At 44.1% G+C, this 25660-nt stretch overlaps 1 protein-coding gene across 2 annotated transcripts in view; it reads left to right on the top strand.

Annotated features, from left to right (window-relative positions):
* The first annotated feature begins 425 nt into the window (after positions 1-425).
* SOBP (sine oculis binding protein homolog) overlaps positions 426-25660 on the top strand; it is a 120042-nt gene continuing 94807 nt past the window's right edge. For both annotated transcript variants that reach the window (XM_074581004.1, XM_074581003.1), the window contains exons 1-4: positions 426-673; positions 10023-10161; positions 12065-12250; positions 25496-25647. In XM_074581004.1, the coding sequence (XP_074437105.1) occupies positions 578-673; positions 10023-10161; positions 12065-12250; positions 25496-25647 (573 nt within the window). In that variant the 5' untranslated portion in view covers positions 426-577. The remainder of the gene's footprint in view (positions 674-10022; positions 10162-12064; positions 12251-25495; positions 25648-25660) is intronic.

Below are 25660 nucleotides of genomic sequence, written 5' to 3'. Positions count from 1 at the left end.
TGGGGGGACACACACACGTCCCCCCCTCCCCCATCCCGGGTGTGGGCGGGGGCGGGTGCGCGCCGCCCCCTCCCCTCCGCTCCGCCCGGTGCTCGCCGCCGCGTCTCCCCCCCCCCCGCCTCCCCGGGCTCCCATGGCGGGCAGCGGCGGCCGATTCGGTGCCGGCAAGCCCCGCCCGCCGGCGGGCCGAGGCCGGCCCCCCCTTCCCTCCGCCGCCCCCTCCGCGGCAGCCCGCCAGCAGCGCCACAGCAGGCGCGGGGCCGGCTCGCTCCGCGCTGCCTCCTCGCCCGCTCGCCCGCCCGCTCGCCCCGCCGCCCCGCCGCTCCCATGCAGGCCGGCGGCGAGGCAGAAGATGGCTGACTCGCCGGGGCACCCGCGCCCCTGCCCGCCCGCGACCCCCGCCCGCCCGCCGCCGCCACCGCCACCGCCGCGCTCCCCCCGGGCCCTCCGCGGCGCCGCCTGCCACCACTGAGAGCCGCCGCCGCCGCCACCCCCCCCCCGCGCCCCTCCCGGCCCCCCCAAGAGCACCAGCAGCCATTTCATCTCCACCACCACCACCACCAAGTCGGCGCAAAAAATGGCAGAAATGGAGAAAGAAGGGAGACCTCCCGAAAATAAAAGGAGCAGGAAGCCGGCTCACCCGGTGAAGCGGGAGATCAACGAGGAGATGAAGGTAGGTGCCTGTGATGGGGAAGGGAGAGGGGGGCTTCCCCCCCCCCGACTCCCCCCGCCTCCGTGCATGGAAATGAAATAAGAAAGGATCTCTTGTCATTTTTTTTTTTTTTGTAGGATGCACTGAATGTGTCTCAACTCCGCCTCCTGGGCTGAAAACAGAGACGAATTCACAGGCTGCAAATCCTGTTCATTGACCAGCTTTGATTTATTTATTTAAAAAAAACCAAACAAACAACTCTCCCTCGTTGGGCTTTTAAGCTCCTTGGGTGACAGTGATGAGCCTCTTTTTTTTTAATTATTATGATTTTTTTATTCTTTGTATAGCCATCCCCTCAGGTAGCTGGGAAGCCCTAAAGTTAGGAAAGAAAGGGACCTCTTTTAAACACTGCCTTTCGCTCCTTTTTTTTCTTTTTTTTTTTTTTTCTTCCCAGTAGCCGGCTGCAACTGTGTAATTAAATTGTCAAAGTGAAATGTTAGGGGCTGAGCCGCGCAGCGTCCTCACACTTACAGCGCGGAGACCCCTCGTCTCTCCTTCCCCCTCTCGCCTCCTCCTCTGCTTTCCCTGCCCCGCTTCCCAGCCCGTGGCGGCGGCGGAGGGGATGCTGAAAAGGTGGCCGTCCCGGGGGCTGCCCCGGGGACGGATAGAAGTGTATTTATCCTGCGGAGGGAGGGCTGTCCTGCCTGATAGGGAGCGGTGCCAATCCAGCTGTGCTCTGGAGGTAGCGCTTGAGGCGGCCGCTCCAGATGTTAGGATGGCTGCGATCGCACAAAAAACCCCCGTTATTTCGGGACGTCTTTTATCATTAGGTCGCTACTCCAGGCTTGACCGGTCCTATTTTTTGCGCCTGTTTTCCACGTCTGTTCCGCGTCTGTTTGTTTTACGTCTCTAATTCCCCAAAGTTGGGAACAATGTATTGCGAGACGTCGGTTGAACTTGCTGTTGTTGTTTAATGCGCGGATAAAGTGACTAAAAGGGTGTAGTCTGGTTATGAGATAAAGCTGCTGTCATTTAAGTTGAATATGTCATTTATTAAAAGGCTGATTGTAAGTGGAGGACTGCCTGGAGTCGCATAGTATGTATACTATATAGGCAAGTATATAAATATGCATGCTGCCTAGTGAAAATATCTCTGCTTTCCGGAGCATTGATCTCCCTGTGTAAAATTAAACGGGAATGCACAATCCCCTCCCCTCTCCCCTCTTTCGCACACCACTAATTTGGGTTAGGTGCCCTTTCCTGCCTAAGGCAGGCGTTGTGGCTCCTGCCGCCTGCGCGATGAGCGTGTACACAGTCCTGCGTGCACATCAACTGGAAATGTGGACAAGAGTAGTATTAGGGGAACGCACAAAGTAATGTGTCGGTGCATCTCTTCAGGAACAAATCGTACCAGTTTCGAGTCTCGAGGAGCAGTATTATTCTTTGCGAGATATATGACACATCCTATTTCGGGAGAGGGCTCTGTGCAGGCACCGGAGAGTAAGAGTCATTGCTCATTGTAATCCCACATAGTTTTGAGGACTGCGGAGGTCTGTAGTACAGGGCATTGGCCCCTCAGAGCATCGCCTAATGTGATCTATATGGATTGCAGCTTTTAAGTTTCATAGGTTCTAGAATTACAAATTAGCTAATTTTAATCAAAACATGTGAAATGTTATCCTGGCTGGATATAAAGGCTGACTGTGCTGGATCCTCTGGGTTTGTTTTGTTTACTTTGGCTGCAGGCACACTCAGCGGTTTGGGAGATAGTTGTTCTTCTACAGTATAACAGATGTTTGTCTGAAAGGGTGAGGAAGAAACAAAAACAACATTGTGTGAAGGAGAAAAATTACACAATTTTAAACTAATGCTTTGGTATTAAGCACTGGCGTTAACCTTCACGTAGAGAGTTTCTCTTTTTTTAACCACGGGTAGCTGCTTAAGGTTGGAAACCTCAAGATTTCAGCTGACTTAAAAATGAAAGGCGCGTAGAAACAGTGTTTTGAACTGATGTGATTTGTGGTCGAGAGCAAGATAGCTGATGGCAGAACCTTTCACAAAATGCAGGCCACCTTTCGATGTAAAGTGTGCTATATGTGCTGTGCTGGGAGATGGCGTTTTTAGTAGGACGGTTGGGTGCTATCATCCAAGAAGCAGAAAAAGGGGGGGGAGGGGGGGGGAAAAAAAAGTGGTTTGAATTTTTGACTTGTTGAGGAAGTTTAAAATCCTGCGGCGGTCGCTTACTGGTTTTCTTTGCTGATGAATTAAGATGTCTAGCTGTTCTTGGTAAACCCGAGGAATACAATAATGTAACAAATTGGTTACACTGTGCAAAATGTTTGCAGGGAAATGACAGAGGGAGCACAATGTGCCCTTGTGTGGGTTCATATCTGTAATGTTCAAACAGACTGACTGTTTCCCTTCATCTGAACTGCTTTCATCTGGACCAGTGTAAAATAAGCTCTGGTAAGTAATCACGGCGGAGCAGAAAGAAAGGAATGTATACAGCAATAGACAGCCTAAGCTGTAAAAACTGTAACCCGAGTATCAGCAGCAGATCAGATATCAAGGCTTTAAGGTAGGGGAAATGAAAGAGATGAAGGGGAGGAAAAGACGAGAGAGGGAATGGAAAAGTCAGCTTGGAAAGTGAAGGAGAAGTAGGAGGGCCCCCTCAGGGAAATTTGGCTCAGGGATTAGGGAATTTTATCATGGTGTACAGTGACCTACTCAGGTTTCAGCCCACATTGGATCAAATTGCCTCCCTTTGCTAGCAGAAAGAAAAAGGACTGGTGTATATGTGATTTTCTTTTTTTTTTTTTTTTTTTTTTTTTCTTTCGGGTAATAAAAAGGCCATTGGTACAAGTGTCTATTTTAAGTACAGCAAATGCAGGGCACTATGAATGAGCAATAAAATTACCTCATCACAGAGACTTCCTTCAAGATTTGCTGTTTGATACAGCCAGATATTTACTCGAGAAGGATCACAACACCTAACTCCTTGGCTTGTTGTCTTCCGACAGTAGCGTCACAGCTCGGTTTTAAAGTGACCGGATGGATATTCAGGTTGCTTGCTCTTTCCTTATGCCAGATATTAAGTTACATTTTTGTTATCGCTAACCTAATGTACATGACGGTTATAACAAATTTTAATTTGAAACAATGTTGTGTGCAAAAAGTACATGACTCTGCACAGTTTTCTCGTATTACATTTCAATGAAAAAATATATTCAGGAGGAATTGTTTTGTTTCGCTGTGACCTTTACAGCCTCTCTTTCTTTTTTCTGATTATTGTTTTCTTTTGTCCCCCTTCCTCCTTCAGATGATACTTACCGTTTTTATTTCCAGGGGGTAGCACTGTTCACCTTGCTCAGCGCAGTGCCGTTTCTCACTCGCTGGTGAATAACAGAACACCGAAGAGATCCAAAGCTACTGTAATCAGGGAACCCGATGCTATTATAAGGCTGAAACGTTTTTTACGGTTTAATTGATGAAACTGCTCGTCAAGGCGCGGTGATGGCTTCCCCATCCATCCCTCCACAGCTCATTTCCCTTTGCCATCCCGCTCCTCAGGAGCAGCTAGGTGTTGTGGAATGAAGTTGCATCCAGTATGGATGGTACTGGAAGTTCTCCTGCACAAACAAGGCAACGTATCCGCACGTCTCTGTCAGTTGAAAGGCGAGCAATTAATTTGTGCTGTAATTTCACAGGGCTGCTCCGTGTGCCCAAGGAGTTTACCATCTATAAATATTCTCGATAACTAATTTGTATCTAAAATTGGGCTTCGTTCCCGATGCCTAGAGCTTAAGACAGCCCCATCTGTTATAGTTTAATAGTAAACTCATCAGAAGATCTTTCAGTTTAGTGTTTTAATATTCCCCATTTGGCATTTAAAAGTACTACTGTCGGAAGGAGGAAAGCGGTGAAGCAGGCGTAGCGGCGCTGCGCCTGGAGTGAGCCAGAGCGCTCGGAGCGCTCGGAAGATTCCAAGGAAACTCCTCCCTTCTCTCCTGAAAAGCGAAAAATGTCTTTGGGAAAGTGGAAAAGCAGACAGGCTTTATCAATTGTACTATTTCAGGAGACCGAGGTGGGGTTGGGTTTTTGGGGTTCTTTTTTTGCAGAGTCTGCATGGAAGGGGTTTTGTGGGATGGCTGCACAAGGGAGTTGTGTTGTCGGCGCAGGGCGCCTCACCTGCCTCTGCGTCGTAGAAATAGCGCTTCCCCAAACCACCTGGCTGTTACAGAACCAAACGTGTATGTACGTGGGAGGATGAAGGAAATGAAAGCATCAAGAAATTTTGCTTTCTGATAGCCTAAAGGTCTAACCATAAAATTCAATATGGCGACAACATAAATGAGCAAAGAAAGTGAGGGCTGGTAAAAAAAATAAAAAAAATAAAAGAAATCGAAGTTTGTATTGTGGCTATAGAAACATTTCTATTTCCTCGGTGCGGTGAAAGCGAAAAGTGAATTTGTGGGGCTCTGCACCGAGTAGGTTATGCAGGCAAGGAAATGGAATGGAGCCACCGTGCTTCCTCCCAGATCTGAAATAAACATTCAGCAGTAAAACCTACAAGAAAATGAGTCTGACAGACTTGTTCTCCCCTGCGTTTCCTGCCTCCGTGTTTGCCAGGCCTCGTTCGGTGAAGCCAGGCCTTGCCCCCTGTGAATAAGGTTTGTAAAGAAGGAAAGGCAAGAGGTCTAAGATGGAAGGAGAAGCGTGGCTTAGCTTCAGTATGTATTAATTAGTGAAGATTTGGGAAAATGATGCATTGCAATGTAAGAAATCAAGCTGTAGGTGTACTGTTACGATGAAATGAATCCTAAAGTGGGAATAAATGTGATTATATTTTTACTGCCTAGTGTATAAGTCAGTTTCACAAAGGAGAGAAACCACAGTCTGGCGAGTCAACACACTCTTCTTCATCTTTGCCATGAATAGGAAGCAAATTCAAGTCAAAATACCAACGAGCATAATAGTTAGTTAGTTATCCTGGCTCTTCCAGAAGAGAGGATATTTCTGTATAGTACAAGAATAGAGAAATCATACAGTTAAAACATGCAAATTACACATTGCCCCACCGTGGTGATAAGTGGTTTGGGACTTAGCAGGGGGCGACGAAAGACTTGCCATCTATGAGTAAGGGAGGGCTTTGGCGGTGCTGTGTGACTGGGGCCACCGGAGCGTTTTGGGGCCGGTTTCCTTGGCAAGGATGAGCTGGTTGTGCTGCCATGGTCAGGCAGCTGCCATGATGCGCCGCTAGAGGAGCGCAGGAGATTTGGCTCCGGTGGGATGTCAACCCACTGCCTGGGCGCAGTCTGAAGAGGTTGCTGAAAAGGTTGTTGGTGTTTTCCGCCACAGCCTTGGGACCTTGGCTGCCTGGTGCATGCACAAGAGCTTGGCATGGTGATGTGAGCACAGAATTTCTGTGCTTGTCTTCTCAGCTCCGACGCTGGCCCATGCCCTGAGCAGCACCGGGGCTCCGTCTCTTGGTTTCCCTGCGAGGGACTGAGCGTTGACTGCCCGTCAGCATGACGTTCACGTCGGTGCTGTAATTTCACAATGAAATCCATGGATCCCTGCGGGACTCCTTTTGTGTTCAGTGGGTTTCGCTCTGGGCTCCAGGGTCCCAGCTTGGCAGTGTGATTGCTGACTTGGGGTTTCGTTGATGATGGGCAAGGTTTTCCCCAGTGTGCTGGTCTTTCATGTCATGCCAGCCCTCCGGCACGGCTGTGGGGATGGGGTGGCAGCCGCCATCCTGCAGACCCTCCACGTGCTTTTGAGGAATGGGTCTGAAAGTAGGAGTGGCCTAGTGTGGTGCCTCTGCTGGCCTGTTCCTGCAAAAGCTTGGAATTGCAGCTCCTTGCACATCCTCCATCTGGTCACCCACACTTGTTTTCTCCCTGGGCTTTGGCAGGCCCATTGTCTCTCAGTTCAGCTGATTCCTCTCTAGCCTGCTTCATCACTGCTGCTTCTGCTCTTCTGGTCCAGCATCAGATCCTGCGTTCTTTTTTTTCTCAACCACCATGATTACAATCATCACCTTTCTTTTCTCTAAGCCTTTGAAGTTTGTACATCCTTCAGTGAGCTTCTGCTCGGCATGTACAGGTTATATATTAATTGGCTTGCTTCCTTTCCTTAACTCCATCAAGAACTGGGCTTTTTTTCCCTTTTTTCCCCCCGCATTCACACAGAGACAAATTGCCTCCTCTCATCTCACCAGTTCTATTTTGACTATTGCCGCCGCCCTGGTCTTTACATATCTCATTTTGTTACCTATCTTGAATCCACATAGACTGGGCCTACCATTGAAAAGGAAAGAAGGAAGAACACATGGAAACAACGAAATAATAGTGGTCAGCTCTAGGGCTGCAGCTTCAGCAAGCGCATGACGTGTGTGACCATCATCTTGATGGACAGGGTGTTAGACGTAGCTGCAAACGAGTATTGTAGTCAGGATTGTGAGGGAAGGTGATGTTGTAGTTCTGTGGACACCCGTCTACGTGAGAGAGTTAGCGTGGAAGGAAACATTTCTCAGCTTTGACTGTCAGCTTGTTGAGGATGGGATCATCCTCTTGGTTTGTCGTGTACAATGTGCTGTGTAATGAAGCCCTGGCTGTTAGCCACTGGGAGAATAGTATTAAGAGTGATCACCATCATTGTAATACGTAAGATAAATTATGAAGGAGAATGGCTTAATTGTTTATTTCATCCGAGCATCCTTGTTGAGAAATCACTGCGCTTACTTGTGCTGCTGCTAGTATGCGACCTCATTCTACTCTCATTGAAGTTAATAGCAAAGACCCCAGTGATTTTTAATTTTTTTTTAAAAGAGTCAAGTCTCTATTTTGAGTAATTTCAGAATCAAATGTATTTTTTTGTCATTACTACGGTTCGTTTTTGTGCATCACTCATCATGGGTGGTAAAACGAGGCTTGAAAGGTACTTAAACTTTGTGCTGTTACAGACCCAGTCATCACTTTGGAATCTGAGGAGACATATACATGTGTGAATTTCCAGGAAAAAACAAACATATATACGGCCTTGCTTGCATATTCCTTGATGAGTAATTAGAAATTACTCATTGCCTGAGTTGATCAACAGTGCAAATAAAACACAAAGCATCCACAGGAGGCAAATTTAGAGCTACTCAATTAATTTGGTTGCTTGGGGTTTAAGTCAGGAAGGCTTTGGTCTCTACCTTGCTAGATTAGTCTCTAGGGCTGCGTCTCCATAGTTGAAACTGGGCAAAGCAAGGGAATTTGGTGGAGCTTGCCTTCAGGCCTCCATGGGCCTGTTGGGTCATTCTGGGTGAGCTGCAGTGGCGAGGTTTCACTCCCAATCTCCAGGTCATTTCGTTGTTGGATTGCCGCGGGTTTAGAGACAGGGTTAGTGCGTGGGGACTTTCAGCGCTGTGAGGAAAATTTTCTAAAAAGCTAAAAACCAAAAAACTTTAAAAAAAAAGTCCCATTTTTGCTAGTATTTAAGACACGACCCTGCATCATTCAAATGAGAGATGAAATATATATTTTTAGAAATGAATGTAGGCATTAGCCACATTACGCTGCCTTGTACTCGCTGTTGCAAGCTGTAGTAGTGACATAGTTCAGATGTAAGGGGTTTTGTACTTGTAGTGCTGACACTAGAGGTGGAGGGGGAATGATGCGATGTTTTTCCAGCAATTCGGGGCTGCAGATGACAGCCACGGCATTGAGACTCCCAGCAGGAGGTCAAGTGAAAATGAAAGGGGAAAAACCAGCGGGAAATTGGTGCTTCCAAGGGTCTGCTGTGGCATTTTGGGTTTTTTTTTTGGTTTTTTTGTTTGTTTGTTCGTTTTTTTTTTTTCTTTTCCCGGAACATGTGTTTGTAGCACAATTGCACAGAGGATACTCCTGGAGGAGTATAAATTGCTTGTGTTTATTGCTTATAGCTGCTTTACAGCGCTCCTTGAGTGACAGGAACACCTATGCAATCTGGTGTGATGAATGAGCCAGGAGCAGTGCAGCTCTCTGACGTTCCGGGGCAGAGTGCCTGCTGTAGCTTTGAATTCAGAAGCAATTATCATCTGATTAATTTTATTTATTTATTTAAATGACTGGAGAATTGCTGTGTTCTATCATTAGGCTTGCTCCCACTCAAAAATTAAGCTAGAGCAGTTACTAGACAAAATCTAGCAACCTGCAAATTTGACACGTACCATTTGTTTTGAATTGGTGTTGTATTCTCCTGATTCCTTCGCTGGTAGCCGGAGTCCCAGAAGACAGTGCTTATCAGGAACGTTATTTTAGATGTCAAGATCTTACAGGAAAATGAAGTTTGGAATTTGTTTTAAAAGAGCGATAATAAAAAAATTGCGGAGACCAAATGGAAAGGCTTTGTGTGTGGCTTTTTCGTTTCATTTTATAGTTGTCATACTACTTTAAACTGATCTTTGCCATCGCAATAATTCATTAGCTGGTTTCCTTTGGTAGTTTCCTAAATCCGTAAGCCCTAGAGCTCCATGGCACTATTTGGTTTCAGAAAGCTTTGTTGCCTGGCTGCAGATTTCTTAACTTGCTCCGCTAAATCTCCTGGCCCAGTAATGAGCGTTTTCTACAGAAATATTTTTGCCACATGACCTGGAGGATGTGTTTTTAATAGAATTTCAGAGTTATGACAGTCATGTTCCATATTTTGCGTTTCCATACAAACATAAAATGTAACCACACGGCTGCTTGGAAATCGGTCTGAAAATAAATATGGCAAAACTGAGAAAGGTTTTCTTAAACAAATGTAAGAGGTGTTTATCTGAAGCGTTATGGCAAAATGCTTTCACGGTGAAGAGTTCTTTAAGTGGTTTGACTGTGCAAGGCCTTATAACTCTGAGGAAAGACATCTTCGCTGTGATTTTATTTGATTTGGTTCATGGGCAACTCAAGGAACTGTAATTGTGTCAGTGACCTGCTCCAGCTAAAAAGACTGTAGTGCAGTAAGATTGATTAACTGCCGGTCGAAAAAAAATATCCTAGTTTTCTGTTATTCTCTTCCTGCGGTCTTAAATATTTTATGGCAACACAGACAAGTTTGTGTGACGAATGTATGTTAAAATATTTCTGACATTGAATGCCAGAGCAGAAGTCATAAATATCTCTCCTTTTCATTTTCTTTAAATTACAGATGTATGAGTCTCTGTCATAATTACACGTGCCAGTCGGAGATTTAAATGCATTACACTTTATGCACTTGACTTATGAAACGAACATTAGTCTTTGAGGAGGTGGGCCAAACCTGACACTTCCTCGTGTAGCACAGATATGGTTCGATTTATGCAGTCCTCCCTTCCTTCCAAATGGTTATTGATTACATAAATAAGTAGGTAATTTTTCTCTTTCAGAACTTTGCAGAAAACACTATGAATGAGCTCCTTGGCTGGTACGGTTATGATAAGGTTGAATTGAAAGATGGAGAAGATATTGAATTCAGGAACTACTCGGCAGACGGGGAAAGCCGCCAGCACATTTCTGTTCTCAAAGGTAATGAGACTTAATGTTTCTGTGTTCGCACAAAGAAGGATTAATATCTCAACCTGCCTGAATTGGCGTGGACTGGGAAGCGTGTTCTGCTGCTTGCTCCGTGGTTGGTTTAAATAAAAATATCGGAGAGTCCCTTCTAGTACGAGGAATCCAATAGAGTACGAGGAAAATCACTTAATAAAATTGCTGTTAGTAGGCACTTAGTAATCCGTCTTCACAAATAATGCCTTTTGTGAGTCAGCAGAAAGTCACGTACCTGTGGTACCAATAAACTGCTCACAACTGGAAAAAAAAAGAGAGAGCACTTTCCTAGCTGTGTGGCTTTAGGGAACCCTTTTGTTTTCAAAACTAAGACTTTTTGGGCTATGGCTTTTTTAAATGCTGAAAGATTTTGAGCTGGAATATGCACAACGCGCGTGGGATTCGGCGTGAATGTTCACAAAAGGCTCCTCAGGGATGTTTGTACTCTAGTGTCTGCTGCAAGTGCTGGAGAAGTTCCCCAGGGGTGTGGAATTTGTTTGGGACGCTGCTGGATCTTTGTGTACTGTAGTATGAGATAATTAAAAATGTGAAGGATGGGACCCGGTCTTTTTGTCCCGCCGTTCAGTTGCTGCCTTCTGACTCCTCAGCCAAGCGAATGGGTAGGGACTCGTGATCAGAGCGAAGCGAAGAGTAGGAGATTGCTGCATCTTGACTTATCCGACAAGAGTCCCTCAACAGCGAGGGAAAAAGAGGAAATTGCAGCTGCTTTTACGCTTTTGGACTGCCACTTTTCACTGCGTTTGTGGCCAGCAGTGTTTGGGTTTTCTTTCTGATGGCCAGCAGCAGCACTGTATTCAGTGAGTGCTGCAACGAGTGCTGATACCAGAGAGGCCGGTTCTGAAGGCTAGAAAAAAGGTAGAAAACTTAGAGGTAAGGTGAAACAACCTAATCGTGTTAAAATTGAATGTTTGCAGCTTGTTAGCTCTATAGTGACATTGGTGATCAATATTTATTTTTCATTGAAAATGCAGTGTCATTAGGCCATCTTTGAAGAAACTTGTTCCTGTGCAGTAACGCGATTAATTCATTCATGTTTTAATAAATAGATCTTTTATTGAATGATTTGTGGCTCCAGTCTATGCCTGATGAAATTTGTGACATAATTTTTTTTGTAGACACATGATACAAACCATATGTTTTATGTACCAAACAAAGATGTCGAATACCCGTGCCAGGTAGAAACTTTTGGTGTATGCAGTCTGTGGGAGGGAAAAAAGTGTGTTTCTTTTTCTGAGAGATGGGAGGAGAGGGAATACTAAGAATTAAGTCCTGCCCCATAGCTGACTGAGGTGCATTAGAGAAATTCACACAATTAAGAATCCTGAGGTGATTTGGGATTAAAGAATTAGAATAATAACTGTCATCATTTCATGCACGCTTTGCTGTAATGTCAATATTTTATTCCTTTCTTTAAATCCTTTCCATGACTACTACTCCTCCACTTACTGACAGAGAATTAGGAATTCTTTCATTTTTCAGTTTATGCTTCTTGCATTGGTGAAGTCACAGTACACTGAGTGTGATGACCATGCAAACAGTGGAAATGAAGGATGTGAATAGGCTATCACTGATTAAATCAGGCGCACTAAGAATATGTATGACAAAATAATCTCACCTTAAAAAAAAAAAAAAGAGGATAATTTTTTTAGTGTGAGTTTGTGTGAGTTTGATTTATTAAAACAGAGCATTTCTGCGGAATATTGGAAAGTATCCATTTTTTTAAAGGGAAAATATCTGGAGAGGGTTGTGCACTCTTCTTGTATTAGGGTAAGTAATTTAATGAACAGATTGGTGAAAGTACGTAGGGGCATTTAAGAAAGATATTTGTCATACTGTACAATGTGTTCTTTGTGTTTTACAGAAAATTCTTTGCCAAAACCAAAATTACCTGAGGACAGTGTTATTTCACCGTACAATATAAACCCAGGCTACCCAGGGCTTGCCACAGGAAATGGACTTTCAGACTCACCAGCAGGGTCGAAGGATCACGGGAATGTACCTATTATTGTCCCATTAATTCCACCACCTTTCATAAAGCCACCAGCAGGTAAATCCTAATGAACATTTAAAAGTGGTATCTGTCATAGACGTGTGTCCTGAGATTGCTAGATTATGATGTCTTTGTAAGAGAGCTGATTTCAAAATCTTTAAAAACTGGTCACAGGGAACTTTAAAACCATGGGAGAGTGAGTATTCTTGAAAAACCTCTGCAAATGCGATGACAACAGACCTGTGCTGCTTGTGACACTCTGTGAGCTGGATTATACTCTCAGCGCTTCAACAACCTCTGCTTTTTGAAAAAAAAAAAAAAAAAAGTTTTTGTTTTGATGAATAAAGCCTTTAAATAAATTAACGGAAGATGATTAAGTTAAAAATAGGCTCCACGAAGGAAACAGCAAAAGAGACAAAGCTATCAAATCAATATCATATCTTTATATCAGGTTAACAAGCTTATCCTGGGAAAACTGTCTCTTGATTCTCATTGAAATCCCTGACCGTTGTCTCTTGAGGGTTTAATATGATCTTGACTCTACCCAGGAGACTGTACTGAGATGTTTTACATTTTCATTAGATTTTTATCAGGAGTGATTTTATAACATGCCATTCCTCAGAGTTTGCGTGAAAAATGATTTATTCCACACTGTGTGCTGCTTACCATAATCTGTGAAAGTAACTCTTACGGCTACACCAGGGTGATGAATTGCTGTGTTATTGCGTACTGCTGTACACGGTGCGATAATTGGTCAATGTAGATAGCAGCAGGCTCAGTCCTGCTTCCACGGATGTCCCTGGGTGTTGTTCTGGGTGCTCTTGGGTGACCGAGGCACTGGGGAGTACAGGGTGACCTCCAATACCTACCCAAGAACGAGAGCTCTCCTCACAGAGGGGGGCAGCTTGGCTAGAGTCCTCATGGGATGTGAGGACACTTCTGCAGAGGCAGAACAGCTTGTAGGATCAGATCCCAGGTGTTAGATGGTCACCTCTGCCCTCCGTTGCATTGACTAAAGGTAACTGTAAAATACCGATTGGTCCAACAAATTGTTTGCCTGTTGACAGTCATGCGAGAGACCACAGTTGCCCCTCCCAAATTATTTTTGTGCCATTGAGTTTTATCTCTAAAGAAATATACTAATATGCTATGAATAATTTTCAAATGTTACTCAATACGCATTCCCTGCCAAAGACTTTTCATCTATTTTATACGATATTTGCTAATTACCAAAGCTATTTGGGCCCATTCCTGCAGCCTTTACACAGCTAAAGATCTCGGGCCATATGGGCTGGATCCTCAGCTGTTGTTGATTTGGCCCTAAAGCTTTAATCAAGGGCTTGTGCCATCCCAAGCTATTTTCTCCTCCAATCTGAGTCATGAATGAATCCAGAATGCTGAATTTGTGGTACACGAACACAAGGCTATAACATGCATTGTGCAAACTGCCACAGTTGCTGTATTTTTATGACATCAAACAAGCAGGAGGAGATGGAACTATGAAGTAGAAAAACAAATTACCACAACAGTAGTTAAGTGGACACGGGGGAACCTTGGCCAAGTCAACTGCCTTCTGTTCTTTGCCCGTCCACCTACCACGTGTGGTCCTATGTTCAAATGCACTGCTAAGGGTAATGTGCAGAGAAGGCTTTTTGGAAGTATTTTCCAAGTTTAGATTTTTACTTCAATAATTCATAGTAGTTGTTTCACTCATACAGGGGATACGAACGCATAATCTCTGCCTCCTCTGACTTTATCCCATGATCAGTAATTGAATGCTAGGTTACCATAACTTCTGAGCAAATGAGCATATTTATCTTTGTTTTAGGGAGCAAAGTTTAGGAGGACCGGAGAGGGAGGAGAACAATTGTGGGATTTGCAATAACCATCGGTAGTAATTGTTCTGTTTTATCTTAGGGCGTAGGTGCCCTAGTCATGATCACCCCAAAGAGCCTGGCAAGAAACAACTGGTGAATACAAGTAGAAAAGGGAGTACAAAGGAGCCAGGAGAGCCAGCGTGCAAGGCAGTGGTCTTGGCACTGCACTTTGACACCGTTTTGTGGGCACTACATCAAAGTAGGAAACTTCAGAGTCATGCAAAACCAGACGAGAGTAACTCTGGGGATGTTTTCTTGGAGCCCCTCACAGGCACAGGGGGTGACTTTGGAAAAAGCACAAAGGTACTTCTTTGAGTTGATCAGGCAAATGAAAAAGATTCACATCATTAATTGCTAAAGCTTAAAGTCAACATTCTCAACATGGGGGAGAGAGAGGCTATGACTGACCTGCCACAAGAACAAAAGCAGCTTACATTTGTTTGAGTTAATAAATGAAGAAAGGGGACAGGGTGGGAGAGGCAGAAAGAGTCCAAGAGAAAGCTTCAAGGTTAAAATCGTGGGCAGAGAAAGGGACCTTTGCAGCACATTTTGAATAGATGTGTGTAGGACAAGGCTACATTACAGGCCAGAGAGAAAACCAGGCTGCAGTGACTGAGATGCTGAGAAGCGGGATGAGTCCAGACTTTGTGCATGGGTGGGGAAAGCTTTTAGATATCGTACAGGAGAAAAATCTACAAGATTTAAATATAGCTCAAAAGAGAGTGCCCATAGATGAAAACGATATCTAGATCATGAACCTGAAGGACAGGAAAGATGATGGTGCGGTCTGCTGATATTGAACAAATAATATGGAGTGAGCACTCAGGGAGAAATTATTAAGACTTTAATTCTTGCTGTATTGATCTTGAACTGAAGGGTCAGTGCCAGTGAAGAAGTGTCAGAGAGACAGGCTGAGGTGTTCCTTTGGACAGGAGAGCAATGGTCTGGAGAGCATAAGCAGATCCAAGAAACAATCACAATGAATTATAAGTTGAATAATTTTTGCAGGTAAGATTCTATGCAGATAAGAGGGAGAAGAGAAAGAGCAGGGCATGGGGGATGCTCACAGAAACCTGAAGGGAGAAGTAGGAAGGACACTCTGCAATGTGCAGTATGGAATAAGGGGTGGAATGTCCTGGTTTGAGGTAAAACAGAACCAATTTTCTGATTTGTAATTTTACTTTTTAGCTGGGCCTCTTCTAACTGACCAAAGTCTGAAATTAACAGCATATTGTTCAGAAACTCTTCACTCCCAGAGTGATAAGACCTGATTGTACCAAGGAATGGTATGCACAGAGGCTCTTGCTCATACTTATTGCTATAACAACCAAGGTCAGCTCGCTTCGCTGTTTGCCCCGTTCGAGGGTCGGAAGCGGAGAAGCGTAGAGGGGTCCCACCTGCAGGGAGGAGCAGACGGGACAGGTGACCCAAAACTGACCAACGGGGTATTCCATCCCATATGCATCACGCTCAGTTTAAAAGCTGAGAGATCAAAGGGGCAAGGCTGCTCTGGCTCACTTTTTCTTCAATGGCCGACGTCTGAGGAGGACCCTGTCTGTTTGTCTGCCTTTGATCCCGATCCGAGCATTCCTGACTCTAGTTCCGGAATTCAGCTCCTGTCCATCGCTGACTCCAGTCTGGGACTTTCCCTGTGTCTGCTGGTGACGCGATCATCATCCTGGGAGCTGGATATGGTTTTGTATATATTGTATACTTTTTTTTTCTTTGTTATTATCCTATTATTATTTACTATTCTCTTATTTATTATTATTTTCATTAAAGTAGTTTAGTTCTTTTTCTAAACTCGTAAATCTCCTTATCTCCTCTTCTCCTCTCTGAGGAGAGGGGGGGGAGGGCCATCTGTCGTTCTGCTTGGCCAATCCAGCCAAAACCATGACACAGAGGCAGAAAAAGCACTGGGAGAAGACAGAGTCAGGAAGCCAAGGGAAACAGGATTTCCAGGGATGCAGATATAATACTTGGTATCAGAAACAGCTACCAGCTCGAGAAGGAGGAGGAAGGAGTACTGGTCCTGAACTATGTCTAGAAAGCAGTCATTGAAGATTTCAGCAGATTAGGTCTCCCTTGAGCATGCTGGAAAACTTTGAACAGTGTCCTATCTGCATTCATATTTTGTGTTGAACAGGCTAACTCTTTGAACAGTTAACAAAATTACCTTTTTTCCCCCTCATGCTTATTTTACACTAAAGTGTTTTTCTTCTTTCGAAAACCAAGTAATTTTGAGCAGTCTGACTAAAATTTTATCTCCAAGCTGTTCAGCTTTCTGTTTTAGTCAAATGAAATATTAGGTAAAAATTTCCTTATGCAATCCTGGAAAACATTAGACAGCTACATGGCCAAATATAAATGGCTCCAATAAAGGCACTCTCTCCTTGCCATACCTCAAAATTACATCCGAAAAAGTGACTTAAACACATGGGCCCTGTGTGGTGCCCTGACCGTCTACAGACTCTGGTAGCAGAGCACTGGAGCAGGCTGCCCAGAGAGGTGGTGGAGTCTCCGTCTCTGGAGACATTCCAAACCCTCCTGGACGCGTTCCTGTGCAACCTGCTCTGGGTGACCCTGCTCTGGCAGGGGGGTTGGACTAGATGATCTCCAGAGGTCCCTTCCAACCCCTACCATTCTGTGATTCTGTGAATAGCACGTCAGTGGAGGATACTAAATCCAGTCATGGGAAGCCTCCCGAAAAAGGATCCCTCTTTGGGATCCTGGGGACTGTTTGCCAGAGCACTCCACTCACCTGCACCACTAGGCAGACAGACCGTGATCAGGCAGTGCCCAAATCAAAAGGGGCTTTGTCAGTCAACATCAGCCATCCGACCTGCATCTGGAAGCAAATAAGAAGTCAGTGTGGCCTCCAGAGAGTTGGCGTACTTGTCTCTTTGTGGCTGATAACCATCCTTGCCCAGCAGGCTGGTAGCTACGTTTAGTGTCAGCATAAGATTCTGAGTGATCTTCAGGGTTTGTCTCGGGTGCAACATGTTGCGACAAACTGATACTAAGATTAGTTCTGCTTGGTGTTAGGACATTCTTTTTTTCTACACAGCAACGTAAAGTTAAGTATTTTTTTTTTTCAGTTAAAAAATTACATAGAAGTAGCCAGGAACAGAAAAGCAATAGCCAGGAGTGATCTAGAAATAAAAATCCCACCGCAGTTGTGCAGGTTGTATGGCCATAGTATGCAGCATGAAACTATCCTAACTGTTATTCTGCAGCCCTTAGTGATAGAGTAAATCTGAGAGGGCACTTAGGGTGACTCTGCCCTTTCGCTCAGACAAGTTTGGACGGCTGTTGTTAGATGGGATGAAGGAGGGCTAAAATCAAGGGTAGTCAAAGAAGAATGCAAAAAATTCTTTCAATGCAGGTGAGAACATGCTGCCTCCTTCCCCCTGCACCTGCTGGAGGCTATGGTGTCTCAGTTCCCCCCCCCCCCCCCTTTTTTTTTTTTCCCCTAAGAGTGCTCTTTGGTTTACTTTCTCTTGTGATCACCGTGGCAGTGCCTCGGTAGGGGTGGTACAGCTGCTGGTTGGTCTAGCCTTTGAGTATGGGTGTCGGCAAAACCTTTCCCTTTCCCGCCTCCTTCTGTGTACGAGTGATGCACAGGCTACATCGGCTGATCTGAGCACCCCAAATAAGACCCAGCTCCCTGCCGTGCTGTGCTGCGAGGGGAGGTCGCTGTCGGGGGATGCGGTGGAAGGGGAGGCAGAGGGGTTGACACCGTGCTGTTGACTGAGCTTTCCAAGGGGGAAAGAAGTACAAGGGGAAAAATAATGCGCCCTCCCAGGGTTTTCACAAGATAACGAGCACATTTGAGAAAGCAAAAGGGATTTAAATCCTCCGTCATGCAGATCAGTGCCTCTATGTGATGTTTGGTTCAGTGGTTTCCAAACGATAATGATTGGGGTTGTACCAAAAGTTATCAGAAACTTGTGAAAGTGAAGGAGGAATGGGCTGGAGGAACTGTGTCTGGTGAGGCAAAATGTCTTAAAGGAGGAACAGAAGCATTTCTATGACTGAGTACCTTGTAAGATATGTCTGTGACATAAGTTGGCAACGAAATGTTGTATTCAAATATTAAACCGAGTTATTAGATATTTTATAGAAAGGAATGAGTGATTTTCTGTGTTACAGCTTAACATAACTTTAAAGTTTACGGGATTTTTTTTTTTTGTAAATATAAGTGCACACGAGTAACTTGGTGCAACGTGGGATTAAGCAGAGCCTCTGCCCACTGAACACTCTGGAACTGCCTGCCATAACCTCTCTCAATATTTAAATTGTGTACGAGGAATCTGGAAGCATAAAAGATGTTTTAAATGGTAGTTAGCAGGGCAGTAAAAAATGATTTCCAAGATCATCTCTCTAAATTCACCGAGGAATTGGTTCTATGACTGCATTACCAAGAAGTCTGATTTCAGGCAGGACCCAGTGGCAATTTTCCCTAAATAAAGACCATATTATCAGGTCTAATTAAGCCTATGTATCGAGGAGACTTTCATTTTACTATGTCTGGATCCCGCTTCAGCATTTCCCAAAACTTATTGCAGTTGCTGAACAGCATTGCAATTTCTCTAACTGCAGGTTTAGCTCTATAATAAAGACCACCGCGACAAAACCTGTAGTCACTACTCTTCAAATTCTTTCTCTTGTTTTCAGTTTCAAACATCATCTCATTTACACTGATCGTAGGGTTATTAGTGCCTGTGTTCTAAAATGCCAGCCGTTGCCAGGATGCCTGCCCCATCTAGCCCGCTGTTGATGTCTTTTGCTCTCTGTGGAGGGCCAAGTGTTTCCTTTGTGCTAAAAAGAAAATCACAAAGTCCACGTATGCGCTTTAATAGCATATATTCAAAATACACAGGGAGTTCCCCCCCTATTAGCTGAAATAGGTGCTTTTTTGTTTGCATGCCTGCCTAAATGCCAGCTTCTATTTGTGTTGTGCGTTCAGTCCTCACTGAACTATGCATGGGAATGTGCCTCAACTCATGCATAGAAAACGTAGGCAAGCCGTGGTTCCCCAAAATGATTGTTTAAAAGCAGCCGGGACACTTTGCTTTATTGGCAGAGTAGTGAACTTCAAGAGACTGGCCCTTAAAAGGAAACACATTGTAGAGCCTCTGAGGTATTTCCATAGCAGTGGTTGCAGCAAGCTTTCTATTGTCAGCCCCGTTTTTTAATTTTCCTCTGGTAATTACTTTTTCCGAGGTTCTTTTTGTACCTTAAGTTTGTCACATGCCCCATCTATTTGTTTAGAGGATTGGCGCTTAAGTGCTATCGCAAGGGGGTCTGCAGGAATGTCTCAGGAGTTTTGTTTGTTCATTTTTCATTTTGCGATTAATCAGATAAAGCATCTTGGATGTAAGAAAAATGACTGTAATGGTGCTTCTGCCTTGCTTGGGATCATCAACCTCAGGAACTGCTTTGGGGTGAAAAGTCCAAACGCGCGCTACTTGGTTTTCTTCAATGGCAAGCTGGGGTTTCAGGAGCGGGAGGCGGCTAACTCGGAATTAACCGTTCTGAAATCCTGGCAGGTCCCAGTGGAAACAGTGAGCCCTTATTGTTAATGCTGCAGGTGCTAGACTCAAGTTAGGATCTAATGTCTTGAAAAAGGAAGCTTTGCAGCTTTTCATTAGCAAGTAGTAGTGAAAGCAGCTAAAATATTTAAAGAAAGATGTATGCCAGTGGGTTGAGCACAGTTCCCAGCACTGGGTAAAAGGGTTATTCTAGCTCCCCCCAAAACTCCTGAGATGCAAACTGCCTGGGTGAGGGGGCGGGACGCAGCAGCAAAGAGAAAAGAAAGGAGAACAGAAGAAGGCGGTAGTGGGGAGACGGGGCTGCTGATAGCTGTGGTGGAAGGAAACTCACATGCCAGGAAAGAGATGGGTGGTGGGGAGACACCGAGGAGGGATGGGGATGCCAAAATATTTTCTGTATCAGATCACAGATACAACCACAGCCAAGGCAAAGGTTTCCCACAGGCTCACTCAGTCCAGGGGACGTACCCTTTGAGATCTCAGTCCCAAACCCTGTGCCCATGTTGTTTTTCCATCTGCACAAGAGACTTCTTCAGTACTGCAGTTGAGCACCTTCAAGAGCGATATTTTGTTTTTGCCAGAAGAGTTGAATATCTCCTGCTGAATTTCATGCAAGGAAATGTGGAAAGCGAAGTTTTGGGGTACTTGTCCAGGGATCATCATCATCATCTGCAGGATTAGAGCCGTAGCTGCGGTTAGTTTCACCCAAATTCCTGAAACTGGAGTTAAAGTTGAAAATGCATATTAGTTAGTTCAAAGGAGTACTAGTAGAATATTGCAGTCTAATATTAGGTAATATTATTATATATTATTAGATATTATTAGTTAGTTCAAAGGAGTACTAGTGTAATATTGCAGTTAGTAAACTGATCAGGATTTAACTCCAGAATTGTAGGGATTTTAGAATCATCCAGCTAAACACTGTAGGCCATGCTGGTGTTCTTAGATAAAGGGACAGAGCTGTACATGATAGATTTACTCGGTTGTAGTCGTTGCCTTCCTTCTCTCCCCCAAACCTCTCCAAATTATGGTTCCAGATAAGATCGATTAGTCTAAACTGCTGCTCATTGGGTTTAAGAGGAACAATTTTCTGCAGCTCCTTCACGCTGGTTTGAAAGGAAAAAAAATTCCAAACATTCTGCTTAATTAAGACCTAAAGAGGCGGTGCAAACTTTTGATGATTAATTGAAGCATGCTTTAGACTGATGCATATTTAGTTATTATAATGTGATAATTTTATCTTGTTATACAAACTGCTCCCTTTGGGAACATGATTTAACACTGCAAACACTCCGTGTTTATTGCATTGTTCATTATGAAAAATACACAGGCTAAAAACCACAAGGAGATGTATCTGAACAGTATCCGTGCGGTGGGTGCAGGGAGTACTTCTTCAACCTGTAATGACACAACCCAGGGGCAGAGAAACACAGTATTGGAACTCCCACAATAGCTCTCCCTGTGAAGAGTTGAGAACTCAGGAAAGCAGAAGCTGGAAATTCAGATCTTGTACTGTATGCGGAAGGAATATGTCTTTCTATTACCTCATGTAATTATGGAAGACAGTGGTACGGATGTTCTGCTGAAAACTCTCCTGTGACTATTCAGTCATCTCTGTGCCAGCTCCTCATTGTCTCACCTGTGGGAGTACCCACGCTACCTGCCGTAAGCCTGTCAGATCCGACAACACGCAAAGCATGTTGCAAGAGCAGGTTGCAAAGTCGCAAGCCCAGATGGAGACAAAAAATACAGTTGTTAAAAAATATTTTCCTTTCACTTCTTCAAAATGATCTGTACCGGGACTTGCAAATGTTCTTTTCGTACTTTACAAACATGCGTCAGCCTGGCTGTGTGAGCCCTGAAAGTGATGGTCAATGATCTTCATGAGAAGAGCGGCTCCAGCGAGGGCTCACATGATGGACGTAGGCATGCCGTCAGGGTGAGCTCATGTTACTCAAGCGGATATGCTAAGCGGGACTGCCAGCAAAAGTTTGTCTGTGAGCAAAGGAGAGCATTGCCGATGTAGTCTACTGATGTAATTATCGTGGAGAAGCTTTCTTAGTGCAGACCTAATCAGAAAAAGATTAGAATAAAGGTTCGAGACAGATAAGCAGTCTCAAGCTACTGGATTTGAAATTCCCCGCCTCCTTGCTTTCTTGTTGCAGTGGGTTCTTCTTGCTGAGTGCTCTAGGGATGGGGATTTGAGACGTTTTCCTGAAAGGAGGAGAAGAGTCTGGTAAAGTGATTTTTAAAGAATTTGGCCTTACGAAACAAAGGTCTGTGAAAAAGTGAGAGGAATCTTGTCTTGAATGGAAGATTTGAATTACTGATTTTAGATTATTCCAGTTTGTATTTAGCAGAAGACAGTGATTAAATCACCAGCCTTTGGCCTTCCTTATTTCACAGTCTTAATTTATTTTTTTTTTAAGTTATCGCTTCCCACTGCTGTAGATTGTAATGGTAGGAATACAGGGACTATTACTTTTCCATTAATGTTGCAGTCCTCTTTTTCGGTCACTGAGCTTAAAACACTGTAATGAAACATTCCTATTAGTTATTTTTACAACTTCTGCTCCGATCTCTACTGCAAGCAGTGTCAAGAAGGAATGCACATGATCAGGTTTGGACCTTTATCATTGTCCCCAGCTGTCATCCATACCCATAAGCCGTAGGGCATGACTCGCTCTGGTCCTTTTCTTTGCCGTTCTTAGCTTCACTTGAAGTTAAGAGAAAGGGATTGGTTTTATAGGAAGTCTTCCTCCCACTGTGCTCCACAGGGCTCTTGGTGGTGGTCCACAGGAATTATTGTGTGATATTGGGTGTTTTCCTTTTTTCACCTGATGAATTGCGTTACAGGCGGTGAGAGTTGCTTGTAATCAAATCAAAAATTTACTTGGGCAAACCTGCACCTGATGGAACAAGGGTGACTTAAGAGAGACATATTAGTGTACTGTTCCAGGAAGTGCATGCTCTGAAATACTGTTGTTTCCTGGCTGCTTTACGTGGCTATACTCAGCTAATCCTTTTGTAGTCATGTTCCTGAGCCTTTTAAATGGAAGAGGCATCTAGTTTTATTATTACTGTTACTATTAAAAGGATTATATTGCATATGACCATTCTTTGATGACTGAGGGAGAAGGGAGTAGAAGAGAGAAATAATTCAATTCTCTGTATTTAGGCAGACTCTTTCTCTCCCTTTCTCCCTTCCTTCTTTCAAAATGATGAACATTTTGATTAATATTGATGATGCCTTCTGGATATCAGCTGTCTCTTCCTGGAGGTGCAGACACCAGCTGGAAGTAGTTTGTGGACCATTCGCTGCTGTTTTATTGACTATCAGATCCGTGTATCACAAGTAAAGCAATGCTAGCACAAAGGATTCCTTTTGAGATGGGGGTGAAGTTCTGCTGGTCAGGGCATGGGAAGATAGCAACTTGACAGAGTAGGTGCCTCTGCCTCTCCTCTCCTTTTCTTGCCAGGGACTTAGAGAAGTCTTTGGCATAAGGAGGTGGATTGAGCCTTACTGTCTTGCCTGACCTCCTGCAGAGACACGTGTAATGTGGCTTTTCCATGTAAACGGTTGTTGTTGCTGCTGCTGGGATGCTGCGTAATTGTAAACGGACACTTGGTGTGGTCTTCCTCACCACCCATGGGAGACAGTTCGTGGGTGTTGGTGAACCGGGAGTTGAATGGTAGCAGTGGTGCTTCCCCTATGAAGTCAGGCATGAAAGCCCCTGAGAATCCCAGTGGTGGAGCTCAGTACTTCTCCTTAAAAGCTGTGTTCCAGACGAGCCAACCTGCTTCAAATAGAGATACTCCAGCACCTACTTTGCCAGTGAACTCTCTTAGCTCTGAAATTTTCTTTTTTCATTTATGACAGTTACTCTCACCAGAAATGAAGGCTATTGTAAAGGTATCACTGGTAGATCTTCTATTTTCCAGAGATAAAATACTTATCAGTAGGAGAATATACGTTGCTGTTATCTGAAACAAGAGGTTGCCGTCTGTTTCCTTTGGTTCATGGGACCTTCTGTTGTCCTGGTACATTCAAAGGGGCAAGTTCAGTCTGTAAGGAATCGGTTTACTATGGTGCAAAAGTAGCTGAATCAGGACACTTTTGTAAAAGCTTAGCGCTTCAAATGGCTCAGGATAAAAATGGTGGGAAGAGCTTTTGGGCTGTGCTGGAGTAGTCAGCATCCTGGGCAAGACTGGTCCGGAGAGAAAGCTGTGCCAAGCACCACGTGGCACCACCATAACGGCACCCTGCGCTCCCACGCGTCTGGCTCAAGGGCAGGCTTCTTGACCCTATAGATGGCTAGAGATAATTTTGCCCAGACTGTTTTGATTTCCCTTGATGTTCAGTATGTGAAAGCATTTACAATATTGGCAAATCCCACTCTAAAGGGTAAGTGATGAAATACATTAAACACAAATCTGTGTTATAACCTAGCCTTAAATATAGGTTTAAAGGTAGACAGCCTGATTAAAACTAAAAGGTCGTTATTTTACATTGTACAATTTTATTTGTAGCTATAAATCAGAACACAATTTGTGGAAGGAAAAAAGTTATTAAACTGGCAATATTTATTCCGTTAAGGTGAATAAAATGCAGCACGTAGTTCTGAGTTATGAGAGTCGGGGAAAGGAGCCAAATCACTCTGCTAAAAATTAGTTTGCCAATAATTTTACAGAACGACGACAGCGTAGCTTCAAAAACAAATCCTTTATAGGGAAATGGGATGGCTGCATGACAGACTCTCTGAGCTATGAATTCTCCACAGCTCATGGACCAGGAACTGCTTTAACAATTAGTCTTCAGGGATCATTTTTTTTTTTCCAGAAGTTAGACAATGGCTGCTGTCTCTAACCGAAAGGTCACACTGTATTATAGACTGGACATAAGAACTGAAGAATTCTGAGTTTTAAGTCAGAAAGATTCCTGCTAACTTACTGTTTTGATCTGTTTAGGAGGCTTAACTATTCACTGCCCTCATCTGTGAAGTTGGGGTGGGAATGATGACCGACTGCACAAGGATATTGCTAGGATTTAGTAATAAGCCCTGTTTTTTTGTGGTTTGTTTGTTTGTTTGTTTGTTTTGGTTTTTTTTTTTTTTAATAAGGCAGAAGTCATACATGCCACATTCGTAACACACGTTAGAGAAGAGCTCGAAAGAGACTCGGGAACTCAGTCTGAATTGAAATTTGACTGATGAGCATAAAGACTGGAAAATTACCTGGCAGACTTTACCAAGTGCTGCACCTTCCTTCCTGCTCGAGTCTGTGTTTCTGTGACTGCTCTATTCACACAAAAGCTCCCCGTTTTGTACGCTAGTCATTATTTCGAAACAACACCGAAAAGGGGGTATTTTGTGGTTCTTCTTGTTTGGAAGAGGGCTCTTGTTGGAGACCTGCCTTGGTGCAGTACCTTCTGGGGGTGTTCTGTCACCAGCTTGCTGAGCAGAACATCTCAGGGGCTCACTACAACAGACTGTAAGTAACAAGAACAAAGCAGCAATACTCATTAAGCCTCTAGTCTTGGTTACTCGTTTAATAAAGAGTTGTGCACTCCTAAATGTGCTAAAGAGCTCTCGAGATTTCCAGAGCTTTTCAGCAATGCACCATTTTTTTAAGCTAATAACCTTTTCCAGCCATCTTAGAAGCTTTGCCAATCTGCTGAGCCTGGCTGGCACAGGTCACCGGCTGCCTGAGGACGAAGCTGGTGATCACAGGCATGCACAGTTCTGCTCTCAGACAGTGAGGATTTAGAAATAAGATGAGCCGGTGCTGGTTGTATCTAAGAGTAAGTGTGCAGATGTCTGAGGAAGGTGTTTTCATCTCGTGTAAACATTGTTCTTATATTTTTGTTGTAGAAGATGATGTGTCAAATGTACAAATAATGTGTGCCTGGTGCCAGAAAGTTGGAATCAAGCGCTATTCCCTGAGTATGGGAAGTGAAGTGAAATGCTTCTGCAGCGAGAAGTGCTTTGCAGCTTGCCGAAGAGCATATTTCAAGAGAAACAAGGTAAGAGAAATAA

Source organism: Larus michahellis, chromosome 3 (genome assembly GCF_964199755.1).
Source record: "Larus michahellis chromosome 3, bLarMic1.1, whole genome shotgun sequence".
NCBI lineage: Eukaryota > Metazoa > Chordata > Aves > Charadriiformes > Laridae > Larus > Larus michahellis.
This window is presented reverse-complemented; position numbering and strand designations above follow the sequence as displayed.